This window comes from Xenopus laevis, chromosome 8L (assembly GCF_017654675.1).
Source record: "Xenopus laevis strain J_2021 chromosome 8L, Xenopus_laevis_v10.1, whole genome shotgun sequence".
Taxonomy (NCBI): Eukaryota; Metazoa; Chordata; class Amphibia; order Anura; family Pipidae; genus Xenopus; species Xenopus laevis.
In genome coordinates this window covers 36,334,469-36,356,160 of record NC_054385.1, presented here as the reverse complement: position 1 = coordinate 36,356,160, position 21,692 = coordinate 36,334,469, and the positions used below count along the sequence as shown (strand labels likewise).

The 21,692-nt window shown below is 41.5% G+C and overlaps 2 protein-coding genes across 2 annotated transcripts; one reads left to right on the top strand and one right to left on the bottom strand.

Annotated features, from left to right (window-relative positions):
- The first annotated feature begins 4,187 nt into the window (after window positions 1-4,187).
- Window positions 4,188-10,862, top strand: LOC108698345 (cis-aconitate decarboxylase). The gene is made up of 6 exons (XM_018229768.2): window positions 4,188-4,343; window positions 5,064-5,118; window positions 6,513-6,700; window positions 6,946-7,050; window positions 8,160-8,365; window positions 9,240-10,862. The coding sequence occupies exons 1-6, from the start codon at window positions 4,323-4,325 to the stop codon at window positions 10,159-10,161; spliced, it is 1,497 nt and encodes a 498-aa protein (XP_018085257.1). The 5' UTR covers window positions 4,188-4,322; the 3' UTR covers window positions 10,162-10,862.
- A 2,977-nt stretch (window positions 10,863-13,839) lies between these two features.
- LOC121397014 (ATP synthase subunit epsilon, mitochondrial-like) lies at window positions 13,840-15,736 on the bottom strand. The gene is made up of 2 exons (XM_041572698.1): window positions 15,599-15,736; window positions 13,840-13,963 (listed from the first exon to the last, which is right to left on the bottom strand). Exons 1-2 carry the CDS (start codon window positions 15,628-15,630, stop codon window positions 13,840-13,842), a joined length of 156 nt encoding a protein of 51 aa, XP_041428632.1. The 5' UTR covers window positions 15,631-15,736.
- Window positions 15,737-21,692: the final 5,956 nt, after the last annotated feature.

The following is a 21,692-nucleotide window of genomic DNA, read 5'->3' as shown; positions in this document are numbered from 1 at the left end:
AATACTAGAGGACATCAGGTTTGGTAGCAGTGCTCAGTGTCAGGCAGTTGTTGTAAAGGGATATAACATCCTAGAAAAGAAAAATGGTTTCAATGGATGCACAATTCTGCTTATGCATAAATCATGGGTTAGACAATATCTTGGCCATAAAATAATCTAATAAAATGGAGCTGAACATTTTCCAGGGACAGGTAGCATATTCATGTATGACATATATGAATAAACCCACAGATCAGAAAAGACTTGACAGAGTGGAGGCTTCTTAAGAGAGACATGATCAATATGGGTGAATAAATGCAATTTCTACCCATAGTATTGTGTCCTTAGTACTGGAAACTGCCCACCCTGTGACACTGGAAGAGGGAATGTCTTAATAAATTATCAGCAAAAAGAGCCAAGATTTGCCTAAATTGCAGAAGTTGGAAGAAGAGTCTGGGGTGGAGAAGTGGCTCACAATGAGTTTGAGACACAAAAAGATAATAATGTGGGACTTCTGGGAAGAGCCTTATAAAGGACCTGTGATTGGCAGGCAGGAAGTATTAGACTTGCATGAGGAGAAGCTGGTGTAGGCCTTTTAACTTGAGAAAGCCCAAGGTGGCTGATTATGAATTGGGAATCATGTGACGTTTTTGAAAACTTGACTTTATCGAATTGTCACCGCAACAACGCAAATTTATCAACGTATTGAAACAAAACCAGCGCAGATCACAATATGAAGAAATACCTTCAGGGACATCTGCCATTAACTTCTACATGACCTCGACAGGGAGTATTGTGAGTTATATATAGACATGTCCAATTTTATTGAGTGAATGTATAACTTTGTCTTTAAGTTGTGGATCAGAGAAGTTCTTCTAGAGAAAATGAAAGAGGTTCTCATTAATAATTTCCTAATTCAGTGACTAATGTAAATCAAGCCGGGGAATTTCCCTTGCAGAGCTTAGTTAGTTGATTGATGACCTTTTTTTTTGTTATTGCTGTGTACAGAAGGGTTCTTTTAGGCTCTGAATGTCCATAACAATGAGTCTATGGCTACTTTAATGTTGCGCACACATTACCGGCACATAAGGAAGAAGCAGTTATTTTATGTGATTTGCATCAGGCAGCAAGAACTTGCAAGGGTGAGGCATCCCTGAGTTGTGCCACCTCATAGAACAGAATGGATTTTGACTGTTTAATACAGTTCAACACATCTGATCAATCAGCTTTAATAAATGTGTTAATTCATCATAAACAGATATACTGCCAACAGGGGCACTCCACTAATGAGGCGAGTTGAGCCACTCACCTCAGACGGCAGCGCACCCCTGGTTACCAGGGGCAGCAAAAATGCCACTCCTGGTAACTAAGAGCCGAATTTTCATTTTTCAACCCAAAAATTCAGCTCTTCTTGTGCAGAGAGTACAATTGCGCTCTCTGCACTAGCAACGTGCACCGCCCCCGACCCCCTCCAGCACTGAAAACGTGAGCGCCGTGAGGAGGGGTGGGGGCAGCAAAGGCAGCAAAAATATAATAAACGAGCATTTGCTTTTATTATGCAAAAAAGAGCTCATTTCCACTTACTATAGGCTACTACTCTACTCATGTCCAGGTTCTGTATATCAGTATATGATCCCAAGTGTCTCCTGCTATACATACAGGGTCGGACTGGAGAAAAACTCGATGGGGCCCCGCCAGTCCAGACCCAAACCCTGCCAGCATTCCCCAGGCGGCTGATCTCCCTCCCCAGACGCAATGCAGGTAGGTTTAATTTATGCCCCCTCGGGGAAAGGCGGGTGGTGGCAGCCCCTGTCGGGGGGCATGGGGGCCCTGCACCCACCATTCCGACCCTGTATAAATAGACATTGCGCTGGTGTTCTCCCAACAAGATAATTTCTTAAATAATTTAATCTAAAGCAGGGATGTCCAAAAGGTAGATCGGCATCTACCAATAGACCTTTACTCAACAACAGCTTGTCTATAGTTGTTTTTAAATATAGTAATATAAATTCTCTTATCAATTAATATAATATTTAAGTAATATTGTCGGGAGTAAGTCAATAACTGCATTACAACAGCTCCCTCTATTGGTTCAAATAGCACAGACACTCCATAAAAAGCCATAAAAGTGTATTTCACAATTCTTAAAATTATGCAAAAAAATAAATTAATAGAATTATACATAAATTGTCATTCAAATAAATGCATAATTTAACAGCATGTTATTACTTTCAATATCTGGTTTCCGAGTACTGATATGGGATCTATTATCAAGAATGCTCAGGACTTGGGGTTTTTTAGATAAGGGATCTTTCTGTAATTTGGATGTTTATACTTTGTCTATTTAAATCATTTAAACATTAATTAAACCCAATAGGATTAGTCTGCCTCCAATAAGGCTTAATTATATCTTAGTTGGGATCAAGTACAAGGTGTTGTTTTATTATTACAGAGAAAAAAAGCAATTCTTTTTAAAAATCAGCATTATTTGCTTAAAATGGAGTCTATGGGAGACGGCCTTCCTGCAGTTTGAAGCTTTCTGGATAACAGGGTTCCAGATAAGGGATCCCATACCTGTAATAAATAGTAATAAACATAATATATAATACTAATAAACATATTTAAGACTAGGGATCAATCTATCATTTTCATGTATCATATTGCTCTTCTTATTGAGCTGAAATATTAAAAACAAATGAAAAGGATGATCGATAGAACTGATATATCATTGTACATCTTTTGCTAGTTTTTATAATTGCACACACCCAATAATCTGTGTATTTCCTTGTTCTGGTACTAAAGGAAACTATTTTAAAAGTTCCCCTATTGATCCCTAGGCTGAAATCCATTCAGTGTTAAACCCTATTTGTTCTGGGCCATAGGGTAAAGGAAAGAATATTTTTCATGTTTCTTTTTTAGTACAATGAAAAGGGTTTCTCCATCATTGTGGCAAGTATTACATTTTCTCTTGTCACTTTCTAAATCTGTGTAATTAACCTTGCACCCTGGGGAGCTGCCCACGAGCTGCTGCTGCTGCTGCACCCATTTGTCGTTTTACAGTAAATCTTGCAAAAACCTGTTGCTTCGCTCTGTCCACACCTTAAGGGTTTTTTTTGTTCCCTGAAGATGTTGAAAGGTTGGAAGTTTCCATCAATTTGCAGCCGTGTCTCTATAGGCACATTCCTGCCTTTTGTGAGCCAATGAGAATTATGGGGGGTATTATCAGCGCCATTTCTGGGGAAGGAGCCGCCTGAGGCGGCTCCTGCAATGCCGCCCCCCGCACCGACTTACCTGTCGGGAGGGGAGGCAGGAACACAATTGCGGAGAGCGCAATTGCGCTCTCTCGCAATAGCGCAGCCGAATTTCCGGTTTAAAAACCGGAAATTCGGCTCTTAAAGGTGCAGGAGCGGCTTTTTGCCGCCCCTGGAATCCTCTCTGGCGCTACCGTCTGAGGCGAGCGGCTCAGCTCGCCTCATTGGCGGAGCGCCCCTGTGTATTATTAGGGTAACGATGCAGCCTGGGCCAGGAACCTGTTTTACTGCCACTTCCCGGCAATTGCTGTGTAAGTCAATGGGGGTATTGTAGATGCAGAGTGCTTGGGGCTAATTTAAAAATGCAGCACACACACACATAATATATATATATATAAAACAAAATCAATCAAGGTATGAATGTAAACAACATTTAATATCAGATCTTTTCTCACTAAACAAGTGTCACCTTCATTCTTCATTTGGACATTATCTATTGGAAAAGCCAAGCAAATATTTTACTGGTTTTTGATCATTTTGTCCATTATGCAATTAATATTTTAATTGTACAGTATGGCAGCTTCAGCACAAAAGATTGACAGTGTTTTCTGTGCAGAATACTGAACATGTATAAGCAATAACAGCAACTAGACCTGCCTTGGGAATATGGCATATTTACCCTTTACAGTGGTGACAATATGACACATTAAATGCCCCCTGTTTCCTTTTCTGGCCATGTTGTACTGACACATACAAGTACAGGCAACAGGACTTAATAAACTAGTTGAAAGTCTCATAATCAGCCCTGTCTGGCAATTTCAGTTTTAGCCTGCAGCTCCCGATACACAAAATTGCATTTTACTTCCTAGAAAATTCCCAAGCAGCAAATTTACAATTTCCTGGGTGGTACCGCCTCCACACTGAGCCCCACCCATTTTTATTTCACCATAGTGATGTCATGATGCACCTGCCTGGGACTCTCAATAAATAGCTCCACAGGTAGAGCAGGAGGACAGTCACATCTCAGCTGAGATACAACAGCAGCAGCTCCTCTCCATTCTCACTAAGCTTTGCTATTGTCAACACTGAGACATGCTCTCATCCACCCTACAGGTAAGTGGCCCTTTACTACCCACCTCTGGACTCTTGCACTCATTTCTACATTCCTACATACCTAAAGCACTCACACAACTTACTTCCATGCATACAGCTTCCTTAGCTGATTATAATTCTATTTCCAATAACAATTTATACTTTATAAACATTCTCTATGAAAATGCACATGAATTTCAATATATATATATTTATATGTTTCTTCATATATGAAGTCAGATATCTGAAACCCAATCATTATATCATTGTAGGATTCTGAGCCCTTACGATTAATTAGCAGAAGGACTGATATCAGAAAACTTAGCAATGTTAAATATAGATATAATACACAAAAGCTATGAATATCTATCTATGAATTTGTGTATTATAATAAATAAAGTACCCCCAGTTGAAAAATATGAGGATATTAGAAGTTACCTCAGAGTTCCATGACCTGTATTAAAACACAGGTAACTTATAATATCCTTATATTTTACAAGAGGGGGTACTTTATTCACTATATATCTTATATAAGGGAAAATACAGAGGCTAGCCTAAGAATAAAATAGGAATTTTTAGTAAAATGTAGTCCTTGGGAAGATATAAGCGACAAAAGTAATATCTGTAGAACGTGGAAGAATGGGAGATGAGTTGATATCAGACTTAGGCTTTTAGCAGACTTGGGGGAAACAAGGTTCTGGCTTATGACACTTATGGGATGTTGGTTTGTTTCATCACCAGAATACCAAGAAACTTCAGCAGGTATGCAGACAGCTCCACAGCGCAGCTTTAAAAGGTAATGTCCTCTATGGGAACTATGGCTTTTTGTTTAGCTTTGCATTGAAAATGTTAGGTCTCTATTTCCTTTTCTCATCTTTCTTGTCTAACATAAAATCCTGCCTGTCTACATTAGAGTTTATATATATCTAATATTTCTAGTAATACTGTATATATGTATGTATGGTTAATTATAGCTGTAGGGGGGAATGTAATATTGGTCTCTAACGGAAAAATCGTTCACAATTCGTTCGTAATGTGAATAAATGTTGGCAAAGTGAACAATTTTGCCTTTTCAAACACTCAGTAGGATAGTGATTGCAAATGTTTTAGTTTGCCATAGTGTGCAGTGTATGTAATAAAGCTTCTTAATGAAAAAGTTCAAAATTTGTAAATAGAACATGCGCCACAGAGAAAAAAAAAACCATACAACAAAATAGTGCAGTATGTTTGGATATTTGGACAGCAACCCGGTGTTTAAAATCTCTTTATAAGGTGCGCTTTCCCTTTAAATCTTCCACCGCTGTTGAAAGCATGCAAAAGAAAGATCCCTTTATATCCAAGTAGTTGTATCCACCATGTGGCTAAAATGCCTACTTACAAGCCAAAATGAAGGTATATTGCCCGTAGTTTAAGCAGATCCTTCCTCTCATTTTAGCTCAGTTCTGCGAATCCCAATATAGAAAGATATAAATCCAAAATACTATAACACCATTTATTAAAAATATACTTTAAAAACAAGTTTGCACTCACATTTGTTTTGAAGTAAAATCACATATCAACATCTGTGTTGCACAGGCTATTGCAGTTTCTATGGAGGGGCCCTGCCGGCTTGTTTAGCTCCCCCGTGGCTCTCCCTAATGAAAAAGTTGTTACGTTTGCTCCAAAAGTTCACTCCACCTTCAAGCAGGTGTTAAAGGTTCACAATGCGCAATTAAGATTCGCAATGCAATAAAAGCCTACTGAAGAATATTACATTGCAACATGTACATTTTTATTCGCAAATTTGTTCTCTTTTATTCGCATATTTTATTACATTTTCCCTATATAGTCATTATACATTTTCCATGTCTGATAGGTGTAGTCTTTCCTCTATTTCATGTTGTCCGGCCACAGTTTAGCCCTCCCATAGGCTGACAGCACATTTCACATTTCCAACCTGTTATAAACACCCAGTTGATCTTCAGTTTCCTCCTGTCGACTTGAATGGGAAAATGCCTGAGCCCAAAAATGCTGTAGTGAGCTTTCAGGCATGTCCCATTCAAGTCAATGGGAAGGGGTAGGAAGTGACAGCTGTTCCTGTACTGAGACATCCCATAAAACACACACAAAATACACAGAGATATTATTATTATTTCAGTTATTTATTGACATCTATTATAACATTAACATGTCATTATTACAATGTTGCAGTTGCCGTTAGTCCTCAGTATGAAGAATCTGTCACAAATACCTTTGCCTCGTTCATCACTGACATTCGCCCCGAGCACCTCTCGGACATTGTGCGGCACAGAAGTAAGCGCATGATCCTGGACAACATCGGAGTCGGCCTCGTGGGCACAACCACTCACGTGTTCAACATCATTCTGCAGTATTGCCAGGTACAGCTCAGTCCAACTGCTTCCCATATATTAGTTATATACTTCTTTCTTCTTTACTCTAATTCACTCTCATCTCTTCAGCTGGACCACCCCATAACCCTATCCCTATATGCTCCCCCAACTGTTTCTTCATATTCTTATTCTAAGTTCTTGTTCTTATTCTCTGCCTTAACTTACTTATTATCAGTACTGAGAGCAGAACTTTAGTGTCCCGTCACTTATATTGGGTGGTGTTTGTGTGGCAGGATTTGCACTCTTCTGGCTATGGGAACACAGCTGTCAGCTCAGTGTACGGAAGGAAAGACCTAATGCTGTCACCAACCCTGGCTGCCTATGTCAATGGAGTGGCGGTAAGTCTATTATAAGATTTGTTATAATGTAATTTGCCATGATGATAGAGGCATTATTTAATTGCCACAAACAAGTGGAAAAGGCATTGTCAAGCATGATTTTTAGTAATGATGTTCAATCAGTCTGCACTTTGGAAATGTGGTGCCAAAAAGCAATGCCTGTAGCACTTTTGTATAGATGTTTGGGGATAGTATTTGTTTAGCTAAGGCTTCATGGAACACAATAGACCAGGTGGGGCTTTGCTTATCCAACAGAGGGCTGATACTGATGCTGAGCTGATACTGTCATGGGAAAAAAATTTTTTTTCAAAATGAATCAGTTAATAGTGCTGCTCCAGCAGACTTCTGCACTGAAATCCATTTCTCAAAAGAGCAAACAGATTTTTTTATATTCAATTTTGAAATCTGACATAGGGCTAGACATATTGTCAATTTCCCAGCTGCCCCAAGTCATGTGACTTGTGCTCTGATAAACTTCAATCACTCTTTACTGCTGTACTGCAAGTTGGAGTGATATCACCCCCCTCCCTTTCCCCCCCAGCAAACAAACAAAAGAACAATGGGAAGGTAACCAGATAACAGCTCCCTAACACAAGATAACAGCTGCCTGGTAGATCTAAGAACAGCATTCAATAGTAAAAACCCATGTCTCACTGAGACACATTCAGTTACATTGAGAAGGAAAAACAGCAGCCTGCCAGAAAGCATTTCTCTCCTAACATGCAGGCACAAGTCACATGACCAGGGGCAGCTGGGAAATTGACAAAATGTCTAGCCCCATGTCAGATTTCAAAATTAAATATAAAAAAATCTGTTTGCTCTTTTGAGAAATGGATTGCAGTGCAGAATTATGCTGGAGCAGCACTATTAACTGGTTAATTTTGAAAAAAAATTTTTCCCCATGACAGTATCCCTTTAAACTATACATGCACAAACCAATAATGTTTTGGTCCACTGGTGTGCGCTGCCAAATTGGACGATTGTGAACACTTTAACTGCATTACAAATTTGGAACTTGGAATAATAAAAAACATGTCAGCTGATTCAATTTACTGGTTGGTTCATATAATATGTTACTATAGTAAAGCTTGTCTTGTGTCTCTTCCTAGGTCCACTCCATGGACTTCGATGACACCTGGCACCCAGCCACCCATCCTTCAGGTGCAGTGGTGCCTTCCATTCTGGCACTGAGTCAGTTGCTCTCTAAAGAGAAGAGAATCAGTGGGGAAGACCTACTAACTGCCTATAACGTGGGGATTGAGGTGCAAGGGAGGCTCATGTGTTTCTCCAACGAAGCCAAGAGTATTCCTAAAAAGTAAGTGACTCGACATGCACAGGGCAATTTATTCTAGAGACTAAAGGGTACATCTACTTTGCTACTGGACAAGTTATTACTAGTGGGAAAAGTGCAAAGTGCGCACCAGATCTAGTCACCCATACCAACCAATAAGAAGGTAGTATTTACTGGTCACCTATCTGGAATTTGATTGGTTGCTCTGAATTTCTAGACCCAGTATATACATTATAGCTTTTATTATATCACTCCTCAATGGGTTTAAGCATTAACATGGGCCCAAGTTCTTATAGATCCTTTTCAGGAACATATGGCATCTGTCTAGATGTTTTCTTTCATAGCTCTACTAGAGCAATTAACATGAAGCTTGGCCAGTTTTAACAATAAACCCTACCTGTATCCTTGGGGGGCAGTTCTAAAAGTTACAATGCTATTTTTGCCATACCTGTGTATTGTCCAATAGCACAATACCAGTTCAGTTCTGTACAGCTTGCCCTCCACTGCAGAAAAAAACTGTTGATAGATTATAATAAGATATTGGACTAGAGAAAATCTATGCAAATTACGACTCAGAATTTACAGATCTTCATATACAAAAACTAAATGAGTAGCTGCTTTACTACTAATTAAACCCAAATACTTCCTTAGAAAGTTGCTTAGAATAACCTGAACATCCCCTTTCAAGATTAAATGTATCCCAAAAAGGAATAATTCAGTGAGACAGAAAACCCAGCAGCAACCAATGCTACCTCGATCAATGAGGTATGTTTAGGTATTTCTGTATGTATATTTTCTGTATAGTCCAAGGAAGTTCACAAAAAGATGTATTTTTGACCCAGATTGTATGTGCAGATATATAGAATAAGGTCATTTAATGGCATTTGTTTTCGTACAGGTTTCACCCTCCCTCAGTGGTGGGAACCATGGGAAGTGCTGCAGCAGCAGCAAAACTTCTGTCATTAAACAAAGAGCAATGCACCCATGCCCTGGCTATTGCGGCTTCGCTGGCCGGGGCTCCTATGGCAAATGCTGCAACACTTTCAAAGCCGCTGCATATTGGAAATGCCACCAGACTGGGTCTGGAAGCTGCACTGCTGGCCTCAAAGGGAATGGAAGCCAATGCTCTCATTCTGGATTATGTTCCTGGGTGTTCAGGTTTTAGTGCTTTCTATGGAGATTATCAGCCTAAATCATTGTCACCAGCAGGAGAGGACTATGAATTTCTCCTGGAGAAGCAAGACATTGCCTTTAAGTCTTTCCCGGCACATCTGGGAATGCATTGGATAGCTGATGCCTCCGTCTCTGTTAGAAACAGACTGATAAACCACTATGGCTCCTTCAATCCATCCGCCATCCAGTCTATAATTCTCAGAGTCCCGGTATCCAAATACATCAACAGGCCTTATCCCGAGTCAGAACACGAAGCCCGTCACTCTTTCCAGTTCAATGCTTGCACAGCTCTTCTAGATGGAGAAGTCAACATTAGCTCCTTCAGTGACGACAACATGCATCGACCTGACCTCCACAGCCTCTTGAAGAAGGTGGTCCTGGAGCATCCAGAAGACAACGTGGCCAACTTCGATAAAATGTACGGAGAAGTCGTCATTGTGCTGAAGGATGGAGAAGTTAAGATAGGAAGAACCGACACGTTCTACGGTCACTGGAGGAACCCTCTGAGCAGGGAGTCTCTGCTGAAGAAATTCCGCTCCAATGCCCTACATGTACTGGAGGAGGGTCAAGTGGAAGATGTCATTGAGATGATAGAGAAAATGGAGAGTGTGAGCGACGTCTCTCAGCTTCCCCTATCACTTCAGTAACATAAAGTCACCAATACACAGTCATAGTTCCCCAAAGTTTGTACTGAATATTGACCATCTTAATGTGTTCAGAAACAATTATATAACATGTTGGCCAAATTTATGTCCATTTCCCAGCGTTTGCCTATGCATAAAACTGGCACAACTTGGCCGATGGCAGCCCTTTCTGCAGGCAGGATAGGCCATTTTTATTTATGTATAAATATGTTTTTATATATTTAGATGTGATTTCTAGCACAAGTGTATATTCTCAAAATATTAAGGGTGATTATATTGCTTCCTTGAAGTACTTGGCTCTGATCAGTATTTGCTGTTAATACTATTAATTACTAGCATTTATTTTTATAGCACCTATAAATCAGAGCTGGAACAAACAGATCCTTACAATTGCCTATAATAGAAATGATTGCAAATCACCCTCATTGGTCTTTTGTACTGAACCCCTTTCCCAACACCCCCCCCCACTCATTTATTTATTATTTTTTATTTTATTACTTGAATTATTTTGTATTATTATTATTTCACTGTGATCACACATTGTTTTGCTGTTATCTTGTGTATTAGTGTATAATGTCTTTCCTTGAAACTCACGTTTTTCACACACTGATGCTTCTGTACCTATTTAGCCATGAAACTGAATGATACATCATTACTGAATGTATATATTTAAATAATAATAAACTTTTCTTATTTTCACTGCATTTTGAAGTCCTGGAGTGTGTCTGTTACTGAGATACTTTACTTATGATATACAGTACATGATATAATCGCCAATCATATGCTGATTATATATGGAACACTCCCTATGGGAGACAACTTTTTTCTAATTTTGGTTCTGTACATTACCACAATGAATTTTAAATGAAAAAACTCAGCTGAACTGCAGACTTTTGAGGAAAATTTGAGGAACTAAAGCCTTTTTTTTAACACAATCACTTCATTTCAGGAGCTCAAAAGTAATTGGACAAATTAAAAAACTGAAAATAAAATGGTCATTTCTAATACTTGGTTGAAAACCCTTTGCTGACAATGACAACCTGAAGTCTTGAACTCATGGACATCACCAGATTCTGGGTTTCCTCCTTTTTAATGCTCTGCCTGGCCTTTACTGCAGAGGCTTTCAGTTGCTGTTTGTTTGTGGGCCTTTCTGTCTGAAGTTTAGTCTTCAAGTGAAATGCAGCTCAATTGGGTTCAGATCAGGTGACTGACTTGGCCATTCAAGAATATTCCACTTCTTTGCTTCAATAAACCCCTGGGTTGCGTTGGCTGTATGTTTTGGGTCATTGTCCATCTGTATTATGAAACACTTCCCAATCAATTTGACTGCATTTAGCTGGGTTTGAGCAGACAGTGTCTCTGAACACCTCAGAATTAATTTGGCTGCTTCTGTTCTGTGTCACATCATGGATAAACACTAGTGTCCCAGTGCCACTGGCAGCCATGCACGCCCAAGCCATCACACTGCCTCCGCCATGTTTTATAGATGATGTGGTATGCTTTGGATCATGAGCTGTTCCACGCCTTCTCCATACTTTTTTCTTGTCATCATTCTGGTAGAAGTCGATCATGGTTTCATCTGTCCAAAGAATGTTTTACAGAACTGTGCTGACTTTTTTTGATGGTTTTTAGCAAAGTCCAATCTAGCCTTTCTATTCTTGAGGCTTATGAGTGACTTGCACCTTGCAGTGCACCCTCTGTATTTACTTTGATGCAGTCTTCTCTTTATGGTAGACTTGGATATCGACACGCCTACCTCCTGGAGAGTTTTGTTCACTTGTTTGGCTGTTGTGAGGGGGTTTCTCTTCACCATGGAAATGATTCTGTGATCATCCACCACTGTTGTCTTCCATGGACGTCCAGGTCTTTTTGCGTTGCTGAGTTCACCAGTGCTTGCTTTCTCAGGATGTAGATTTTGCCACTCCTAATTTTGTAGCAATTTCTCAGATGTCTTTTTTTTCTCTTTTTGCAGCTTAAGGGTGGCTTGTTTCACCTGCATGGAGAGCTCCTTTGACCACATGTTGTCTGTTCACAGCAAAATCTTCCACATACAAGCACCTGCCCCCCAAAACAACTCCAGGGCTTTTATCTGCTTCAAAGGAATTGCCCACACCTGAACCATGAAATAGCCTTTGAGTCAATTGTCCAATTACTTTTGAACCCCTGGTCCAATTGCCTTTGAGCCCCTGAAATGAAGTGATTGTGTTAAAAAAAGGCTTTAGTTCCTCACATTTTTACACAATCTTTTTGCTCAACCCACTGAGTTAAAGCTGAAAGTCTGCAGTTCTACTGCGTCTGAGTTTTTTATTTAAAATTCATGGTAATGTGGTAATGTACAGAACCAAAATTAGAAAAAAGTTGTCTCTGTCAAAAGATTTATGGACCTAACTGTGTGTGTGTGAAGATCAGAATCTTGTACAAGTATCAATTTAGATTTTTGTTTTATTATTGAAACTAGGAAATACAATAGGCACTAAATCTGCCCAGGTCTAGTAAGCAATGGTAATCAACAGAGATGGGCCTGGCCGGGTTCGCCCCCCCATCCCCGTCTCACAGGCATGCAGGGAAACATCTTTAAAGCACGCATGCGTGGCAGATGCATTATCAGGCGCAAATCTAGTGCTGTCAAGGGCTGTGCCAGGAGCGTTGGTTGGCGCATCTGTCCTTTGCGGCGCTGAAGTCAAGATGGCGGAGCCCAGTGATACCACGTTGGTAGCAGTGGCGCCAGCGCAATGACGCCGGCCTCAGGACGCCCTGGACGCCGGTTCAATACCCAAATATAGGTTCAGTTTGTTAACGTTTCTGGGTGCTTTACAATTCTATTTGGATTGATTACTGGACTTTGATATTGCCTGGACTTTGACCTTGATTTATTCCGTCTGCCTTTGAACCCTTGCCTGGATTTGGATCACGACTTTGCCTGAACCCTTTTGTACTGTGATCTTTGACTTTTAACCCTTGTGCTCCTCTTTGATCCTGACTACTCCCACTGGGAGCCGATAGGCCCCCTAACATTATAATTGGGCCATGGACCCCACTGAGGAAGCGGCACCTGATGTCGGAAGAGCGCTTCGAGGATTAGTGTCCTGCATGGAAGATTATGAAGCCCAGCAGTTCCACGGAGATCCTCAAGCCTGCAGAGGTTTTGTGACACAATGCTTGATCCAGTTCGAGTTTCAACCCTCTCAGTTCTCCAGTGAACGAGCCAAGGTGGGGTTCGTGATGTCTCGCTTAGAGGGAAAACCACTAAAGTGGGCTACACCACTTTGGGAGAAAGACTCTCCACTGACCTGCGATGTTAAGGCCCTCCTTCAAGCATTCCGCACTGTATTTGACGCTCCTGGTCAGGTCGCAAAAGCCTCTTCCCGACTTCTACAGATTCGGCAAGCCAATCGTATCATCAGTGAGTATGCCATTGACTTCTAAACCTTGATGGCCGAAACTGCTTGGAACAACGAGGCGTATACTGCAGTGTTCTATCAGGGGTTGTCTACCTATCTCAAAGACGGTCTCCAGAGACAGGCCTGAATTGACATGGATCAGAGAACATCAATCTGACAGAGAGTGCGGTAAAAGACTTCAGTTCTTCAAGGTATACCTGAGATGACACATGTGGGGGGCATTACTCCTAAAACCCAAGAGAACTCTCACAGGTATAGACACAGACATTACTGCCAGCATCTAGTCCTTCTTCAGTTTTGTGATCCTTACATTAACTGCTGCTGCTTTTTCTGCCTCTACTTTAAACTGAGGCTTGAGGGCCGCCCTGACTGCCTTGGCACATATCTGTGAGTACCTGATATAACTGGAGAAAGAAAGAAACATCATATATCAGCAAGAAACACTTTTATTTATGGCAAATCAAATTCTAAAAGTAATCCAGCAGCAAGTTACAGTTCCGCCCTATTCAATTCAATTAAAAAGAAGACAGGACCTAACTGTGGGCACAGATAACAAGCGGATTAATTTAAGGGGTTGTTCACCTTTAAATTAACTTTTAGTATGACGTAGGGAGTGATATTCTCAGACAATTTGCAATTGGTTTTCACCTTTTTATTATTTGTAGTCTTTGAGTTATTTAGCTTTTTATTCAGCAGCTCTCCAGTTTGCAATGTCCGCAATCCCCTAGTAACTATGCACTAATCTGAATAAATGTCTGGAATATGAATAGGAGAGGACCTGAACAGAAAGATGAGTAATAAAAAGTAGCAATAACAATACATTTGTAGCCTTACAGAGCATTTGTATTTTAGAATGGGTCAGTGACCTCCCATTTGAAAGCTGGAGTCAGACGAGCAAGGCAAATAATTAAAAAACTATAAAAAATAATGAAGACCAACTGAAAAGCTGCTTTGAAACTGGCGGCCATTTTATAATATACTGAAAGTTAACTTAAAGGAGACATATAGGAAAAAAAACCTAATCTTGTAGGCGATTATCAGTAATATATGGTGTTGCTTTTACATGCTGCTTGAAATTAATATTATCTTTAAAGCTCCCTATAGATGTTCTCTGGTCCCTGTCTGTGTTTCAAATGAAGGGTGGGCGTGTCCTAACGGTCCCTGCCAGAAGCACAGTAGGAGGGGGACAGCCAATCACAGCCCTGCAGTCACACAAGCACAGACAGGCTTCAGTTCCCTACCAGGTCCTGCTAGCTGCTGATTGGGTCCTGCACAGCCTGAGAATTCAGGGAGCAAGTGGAAGAGAAGGGAGGGACCATTAGGGTTTTTGCAGAAATATTTAATAAATCAGCTGGAAACACTACTATTTAAAGCACAATTCTTCTATATCTAAAGGAGTATAATGCACTGGTACGTTCATATTTTTTAAATAAAATGTCTCCTTTAAAGGTGAAGCATCCCTTTAATGACAAGTGAACGCTGGCACAAGACTCTTAATGGGCAAGCCACTGGTCTCATCTATAGGCTCTATATAAAAAACAAGGGCTTTAAAGGGGATGTTCGCCTTTAAATTGACTTTTCCATGATGTAACGAGCGACATGCTGCGTCAATTTGCAGTTATTTATTCTTTTATTATTTGTGGTTTCTTGCGTTTAGCTTTTTATCCAGAGGCTCTCCATTTGGCAACATCAGCTATCTAGTTGCTGATCCAGGATTCGGTTCGGCCTTTTTCAGCAGGATTTGGCAGACCGAATCCTAATTAGCATATGCAAATTAGGGGCAGGGAGGGAAATCACAGGACTTTTGATCACAAAACAAGGAAGTAAAAAATGTTTTCCCCTTCCTATGTGCAAATTAGGATTTGGCTTTGGTTCGGTATTCGGATAATATTTCGCTAAATGATTCGGGGGTTCGGCCAAATCCAAAATAGTGGATTCAGTGCATCCCTAGTTGCTAGGGTTCAAATGTGGGATAAAGCCGCTGGCATTATCTTATAAAGAGACCCATTGCCCTACATAATAGCGCTTCCATCACCTACCTGAGCCCAGCTTGTCTCCAATAAACCACCATCTTGCCGCAAGCACTGAATATCTAACTGAACCAGAGACCAAAGAGCGACTGACAGAAGGTCAAAAAGCGAAGACAGGAAAGGGAGGACCTTGTTCTGCCGGTGTCCAATGACCTACAAACGTTGTATTATATCAACCAATCACACGTAGCCCCGGAGGGTGAAGGGCATCTCCCAGCACCCAATAACAAGCGAGGACACGAGGTGGCGTTCTATCCTCATCGAATCTTGTTGATTTCTTTCTTTCTTTTTTTTTTTGTAACAACTTTATTGCAGTAGAGACAGAAAATGCATGTAATAAAAAGATGGCGCCCGGGACATTTTGTACCTTAAGGAAAAAGGGAAGGGAACAAATAGTGGTGGCTTGAGCTTTCAGTATATAATCACTTAGCCTGAAAGACAGTAACTTTATGTCATTTAAAACACCTATGCGTTTAATGAGATGTCAGGAGCTATGTGGCTGCACAGCTCTCAATGTTCAGCTAGGGTTGCCACCTGGGTATAGGCCTTAGTAGGGTAAGGTAGGTGTCACTCTTGACTCTATGACTGTGCCATAAAATTGCCCCTACCTGATTTTGTGATCAAGAGGGAAGATGTGGGGCTATGCCTATAAAGGTGTTTTTCACATTTGTAATTACTTGGTTCCTAGAAATAATTATCAGTGTCCCTATAGGTGCCATGATCTACTGCAAAAAGAAATCTCACTGCATTTTGGGGGGGGGGTCATGGTAGGGTTGCCATCCGGCCGGTATTTTACCGGCCTAGCCAGTAAAATACCTGCCAAGGCCGGGGCCGGTATTACAAATTTACCTGCAATGTAGCTGCCGGTAAATTTGTAATACGATCAAAAGGAGCCTTCGGCCTGCCCCCAATCCCCTGCAACTCACCTTTTCTTTTGCCTCTTCTAGCGTCCGCGGTGTCCGTTGCGTGGCCCCGCCCCTTTTGACGTCACGTCCCGCCCATTTGAGGCCCCGCCCCCCAGCAGCCGGTAAAATTTTTTATAAAAGGTGGCAACCCTAGGTCATGGTGACCCACCCTAAACCCAGTTTTGGTTCAAATGCCCTGCTTTAAATGAAGAGATTTTCTAGAAATGCTACCTATGCTCTTTGGTTTGGCTTAGAAACCCCCCATGTTGCATATCTGGTGTATAAGGCAAAGCTGATATGTTGGCTTTTATACATGAATGCTGGTTCCTTCTGCTCCTCTTCCCCCCACCCCTCCCGGGGATCACATTTCAATGAGCTCTGAGAGTCCCAGATCTATGGGGCAGGTGCCATAGTGACAGTGCCAATCACAAATTGAATTCAAAAGCTCTAAACTTTGTGCCAGGATGGAATCCTCTGAACATGGACTATGTCTGGTAAACATGAAAGGGAGGGTAGGGATTATATAAATCACATAGCCAGGGCAGGTGCAAGTTGTGAGAATCCAATGCATTGTCTCTCCTCAGGGCAACCAGTTAATACTATTCCCTTCATTACTAGACACAGTTCTACTAGATACAGGTAGTTACGCCCCCTACTGTAGTAGGTCCAGGAAGTCACTAGTTATGTATAGGAGGCTATCCACTCCAAATTTAATACAAATAATGGGTATCTAAAAGTAAGTGGGGCTCATTTATTAAAGCAGCGCAGCGCATAAGTGGACGCAAAAGATTGTCTGCGCCATCACGAGCGTGATCGCTAATATATTTGCGTGATATTGCGCATAACACAGAGCTTTTGCGATGGTTTTGTTTATGCGCATTGCACAAAAGATTGGGCATTTATGTCGCAAACGATGCCGTGGTTGTTAGGGGCGTGGCTGTGGGCGTGGCTACAATGCGCTTGCACTGCAGCCGTCGCAGATTTGCGTCTGTATATGTGCGCCACTGCGCTCTTTTTAGCGCTGCGCTGCGTTAATAAATGAGCCCCACTGTGTTTAACATGGCAACAGTTGGGTTTAAAGACACTGGGGCTCATTTATTAACGCAGCGCAGCGCTAAAAAGAGCGCAGTGGCCTGACATTTGCCCAGCGCATGCGAGTATTTAATAATGTAGCGCACGATACCTTAACAGTGCGATTTGTGCGCTAATGTAGACACAGACAGGTGCGACGTGTGAAACTGCGTATCAGCTGTCGCAGTGCTTATAATAAATTGTGCGCACAGGAAGATACCGCAAAGGTAAGGATTAGTTGTGCTCATGTATGAATGCGCTGCTTTAATTAGTTGCGTCACATATTGCGCATATTGCGTTCACTTAGACGCATCTGCATTTGTTTCTGTGCTAATATTTGTTTGGTTGCAAAGGTGTTTAGCCTACCTGATACCCTTAAAGGAACCTTGGTCAATATAAACATGTTGGGTGGAAGGCGTGGTTAATATGCACTTTACAGGGGTTGTTCATCTTTGAGTAAACTTTGAGTCAACAAACATCCCCACCAACAGCAGCACCATTGTATTTGCCAGAACCCAGTTTAGCAGTGTGGCTCTGCACACATATCTAAAATTCTCTTTTAAGCAACATGAAACGCAAAAATGTGAATATACTAGCGCAGCTGGGCAGGAATGCGCATTTTGAAGAGCGTTACTATTACGCCACGAAGAGGCAGTCGTAAAAATTGTGGTGCTGTTGCCCGGGTGCAGTTTTGCACATATACAGACGCAAATCTGCGACGAGCGCAGTGCAAGCGCATTGTAGCCACGCCCACAGCCACGCCCCTAACAACCACAGCATCGTTTGCGACATAAATGCCCAATCTTTTGCGCAATGTGCATAAACAAAACCATCGCAAAAGCTCTGTGTTATGCGCAATATCACGCAAATATATTAGCGATCACGCTCGTGATGGCGCAGACAATCTTTTGCGTCCACTTATGCGCTGCGCTGCTTTAATAAATGAGCCCCACTGTGTTTCCTTCCAGCCAGTCCAGTCAAACAGAGGAGGAAGGCTTTACAGGACCAACAGCACTCAAGACCACAAAGCCAAGAAATTGGGGGTACTAACACTGAGGACTGAACCGTCCCTCTACTTCGACCCCTCTACTGCCTTGTAAGGACACTGGACACGGTGGAAGAGCAGATCCAGAGAACACAACTAACAGCCTCTCCCAGTCCTAGTGGGGGCAGGAAAACACAGGACACACTAGGGATGGATATAAAATGCACAGAGAGGTAACTTTATCACAGTACGCAAATAGGGTGATAAAATATTAAAGCTTTTTTTTTTTCTCCGCTGTCCTACTAGTAGCAGAAATAGTAGAAATACAGGAGGGAAATGTACATTTTGGCAAGTATACATTTCTGCTTGTCCCTGCCCCAGTGAAGTTTACAATCTGAGGTCCCTGTCACATTTCCATCAGTCCCTGCCCCCGTGGAGTTTACAGTTTAACTCCCTGTCACATTCCCACTAGTCCTTGTCCAGTGGAGCTTACAATCTATAGTCTGTATAACATTCCCATCAGTCCTTATCCCAATAAGCTTACAATTGAAGGCCCCTATCACATTCCCACTAGTCCCTGCCCAGTGGAGCTTACAATCTATAAATTCCTATCACATTCCCACTTAGCTCTGCCCATTGGCACTTATAATTGAATGACCCTATCACATTTCAATAAGCCTCTGCCCCAGTGATGTAGTAATTCTAGATCCCTATCACATTTGCATCTCTCCCTGCACCAGTGAGCTTACAATCTAAGGTACCTATTCCATTCCCATCAGTCCATGCCTAGTGGAGCATTCAGTCTAAGGCCCCTATCACATAACCCATCTACCCTGCCCCAGTGAGCTTACAATCTATGCCCTCTATTACATTACCATCAATCCCTGCCCCTGAGAGTTTACAATCTAAGGTCCCTATCACATTCCAACTTGTCCCTGTTCCAGTGAAGCTTATAATCGAAAGCCCCTATCACAATCCTAGTGGTAATTACAGTATATATCCATTCTCAGCAGTAAAGATCGGGTAAGGATAAGGATGATGAGAAAAAATAGTGGCAAAGTAAAACCAAAAATAAGTCGATATAATAAGCACAGTACGAATAAACCACCTGAATATATTGACAACATTAGAATATATAAATACACACCTTATGTTTAAATCATTAAAAAATCAGACATTTCATTATGAGCAGGATTTGTAGCTATACTATCACTATAGTTCCCTATAAATCTGCATTTTTACCCTAACATATACTGTATGTTTTGAGAAACCATACAATTTATCAATCTTTTAGACCTATGTTCCCTACATCTCACTTTTAGGCTTCTCTTAGTCTGACTCGTATACGTATGTACATGTGATCCTTACTTTCATCTCTAACACTTCCCCTGTTGTTTTGGAGGAGAAAGAAATATTTTTATGGTGAGTAAATGCATCTCTTTTTCCCCCACATCCGAACAAGCTCACAAGAAGGTCTTGTGTATCCTTGTGTATTGGAATTTCTTAAATGATACCCTAGGGCAGGAATGCCCATACTTGCGAGGTCAACTTTTAGTGAACTTGTCCAATTATGATCTACATCCATATAAGCATTGTTAGCATCAGCGCCGGATTTCTTCTCCGGCCGCCCCTAGGACGCGCGGTCCGACCAGGCGGCCGCGCGGCCCTAGCGCCTGCCTTCCCAGCACGCCGGCGCAGCTGGTGTAGTTCAATGGGGACGCGAACGTCCCCATAATGCGGCTGGGCGGCATGCCGCCCCTATTTTTTGCCGCCTTAGGCCCGGGCCTATGCGGCCTTGCCGCAAATCCAGGCCTGGTTAGTATTCTGTCCATGGAAAATTCATAAATACTGATTTATGGGAAAATGTATATTGCTTTATTTAACAAACAGTATTTCTTAGGTAACCGTAAAGGGGAAAGAAAGGCAAAATGTATTACCTATCTCCCTCTGAAGTACTCTTAAAGTTGTCCTTAATCGCTATATTTTTAGCTTAGCTATGAGAATTCAAAATCAAAAAATCAGGTTTCATGTTCATGCTTTAAAACGCGGCTGCCATCTTGCTAAAGGAGTAAACGCTTCTTTTCCCTGTACATTCGTATTGCACATGCGCGGAAAAAAACGTCCCCAGGAGCGAGAAAGGCTGCGCCTCTAAAGCATGCGCAATATGATATAATTGGGCCCAACGAGCCTCAAGGCTGCCTCGGGTAGTAGTGAGGAAGCTCCTGGAAAATCAGTGACGTCACCGGAGTCCAACTCTACATTCTGAGCAGAGCGCTGTTCCTACTACTAAACACAAGGGAGACAGCATTAACTACATTCTGTAAGTTATGAGTCTACTAGACTTTTAATAGAACTTTATTGATGTTTTGGTTTTCGTTGTCCTTTAAAGGAGATGGATAGCTACGGAGGCATTTTATTGCCAATAGATTAGCTGCAATAGTGCAAGCTAGAATACTATATTTATATTTAAGTAGAAGCTCTCTGTTTGTTTATGATAGCAGCTGCAGTATTAGCTTGGTGTGACATAATTTCCTGCCTGAGTCTCTCCCTGCTCACTTATAGCTCTGGGCTCAGATTACAGCAGAGAAGGGAGGGCTGGGGGGGGGAGAAGAGGAGCAAACTGAGCATGCTCACGCCCAGGGCAAGGAGGTTTAAGCTGAAGGCAGGAAGTCTGATACAGAAGCCCATGTGTACACAATAGAAGGAAAGAAATGCTATGTTTCTTTTGACAGGGAATTCAGCAGCAGCATTACTTTGAGGGTTTACTGGTATATTTATGTGACCCTTTCTGATAAGGCTTACTTAGTTTTTACCTTTCCTTCTCCTTTAACCTAATAAATATCTGAATGAAAAGCATGAAATATAGGAAGGTGATTTAGTCGAGCTGTTGGTTGACAGTGTCTTGAGATCTACTGATCACCAGCTATTATTACAGAGAAAAAAACTTTGAATTATTTGGATAAAATGGAGTCTATGGGAGATGGCCATTCCGTAACATGGAACTTTCTGGATAACGGGTTTCCGGATAACGGATCTCATACCTGTATCTCATTTCTGTTGAAGGGTTGAGGCAGACAGGGAGATTAGTCGCTCAGTGACAAATCTCCCCGAAATGCCTTCCCGCTGGCAAGAATACGAATTA

Coding starts and splice junctions, on each gene's coding strand:
- LOC108698345 (XM_018229768.2), top strand. CDS start 4,323: ATGCTCTCATCCACCCTACAG. Junction 4,344..5,063: donor TGCTCTCATCCACCCTACAG/GTAAGTGGCCCT, acceptor TTTCATCACCAG/AATACCAAGAAACTTCAGCA. Junction 7,051..8,159: donor CCTATGTCAATGGAGTGGCG/GTAAGTCTATTA, acceptor GTCTCTTCCTAG/GTCCACTCCATGGACTTCGA.
- LOC121397014 (XM_041572698.1), bottom strand. CDS start 15,630: ATGGTGGTTTATTGGAGACAAGCTGGGCTCAG. Junction 13,964..15,598: donor TGGAGACAAGCTGGGCTCAG/GTAGGTGATGGA, acceptor TTCTTTCTCCAG/TTATATCAGGTACTCACAGA.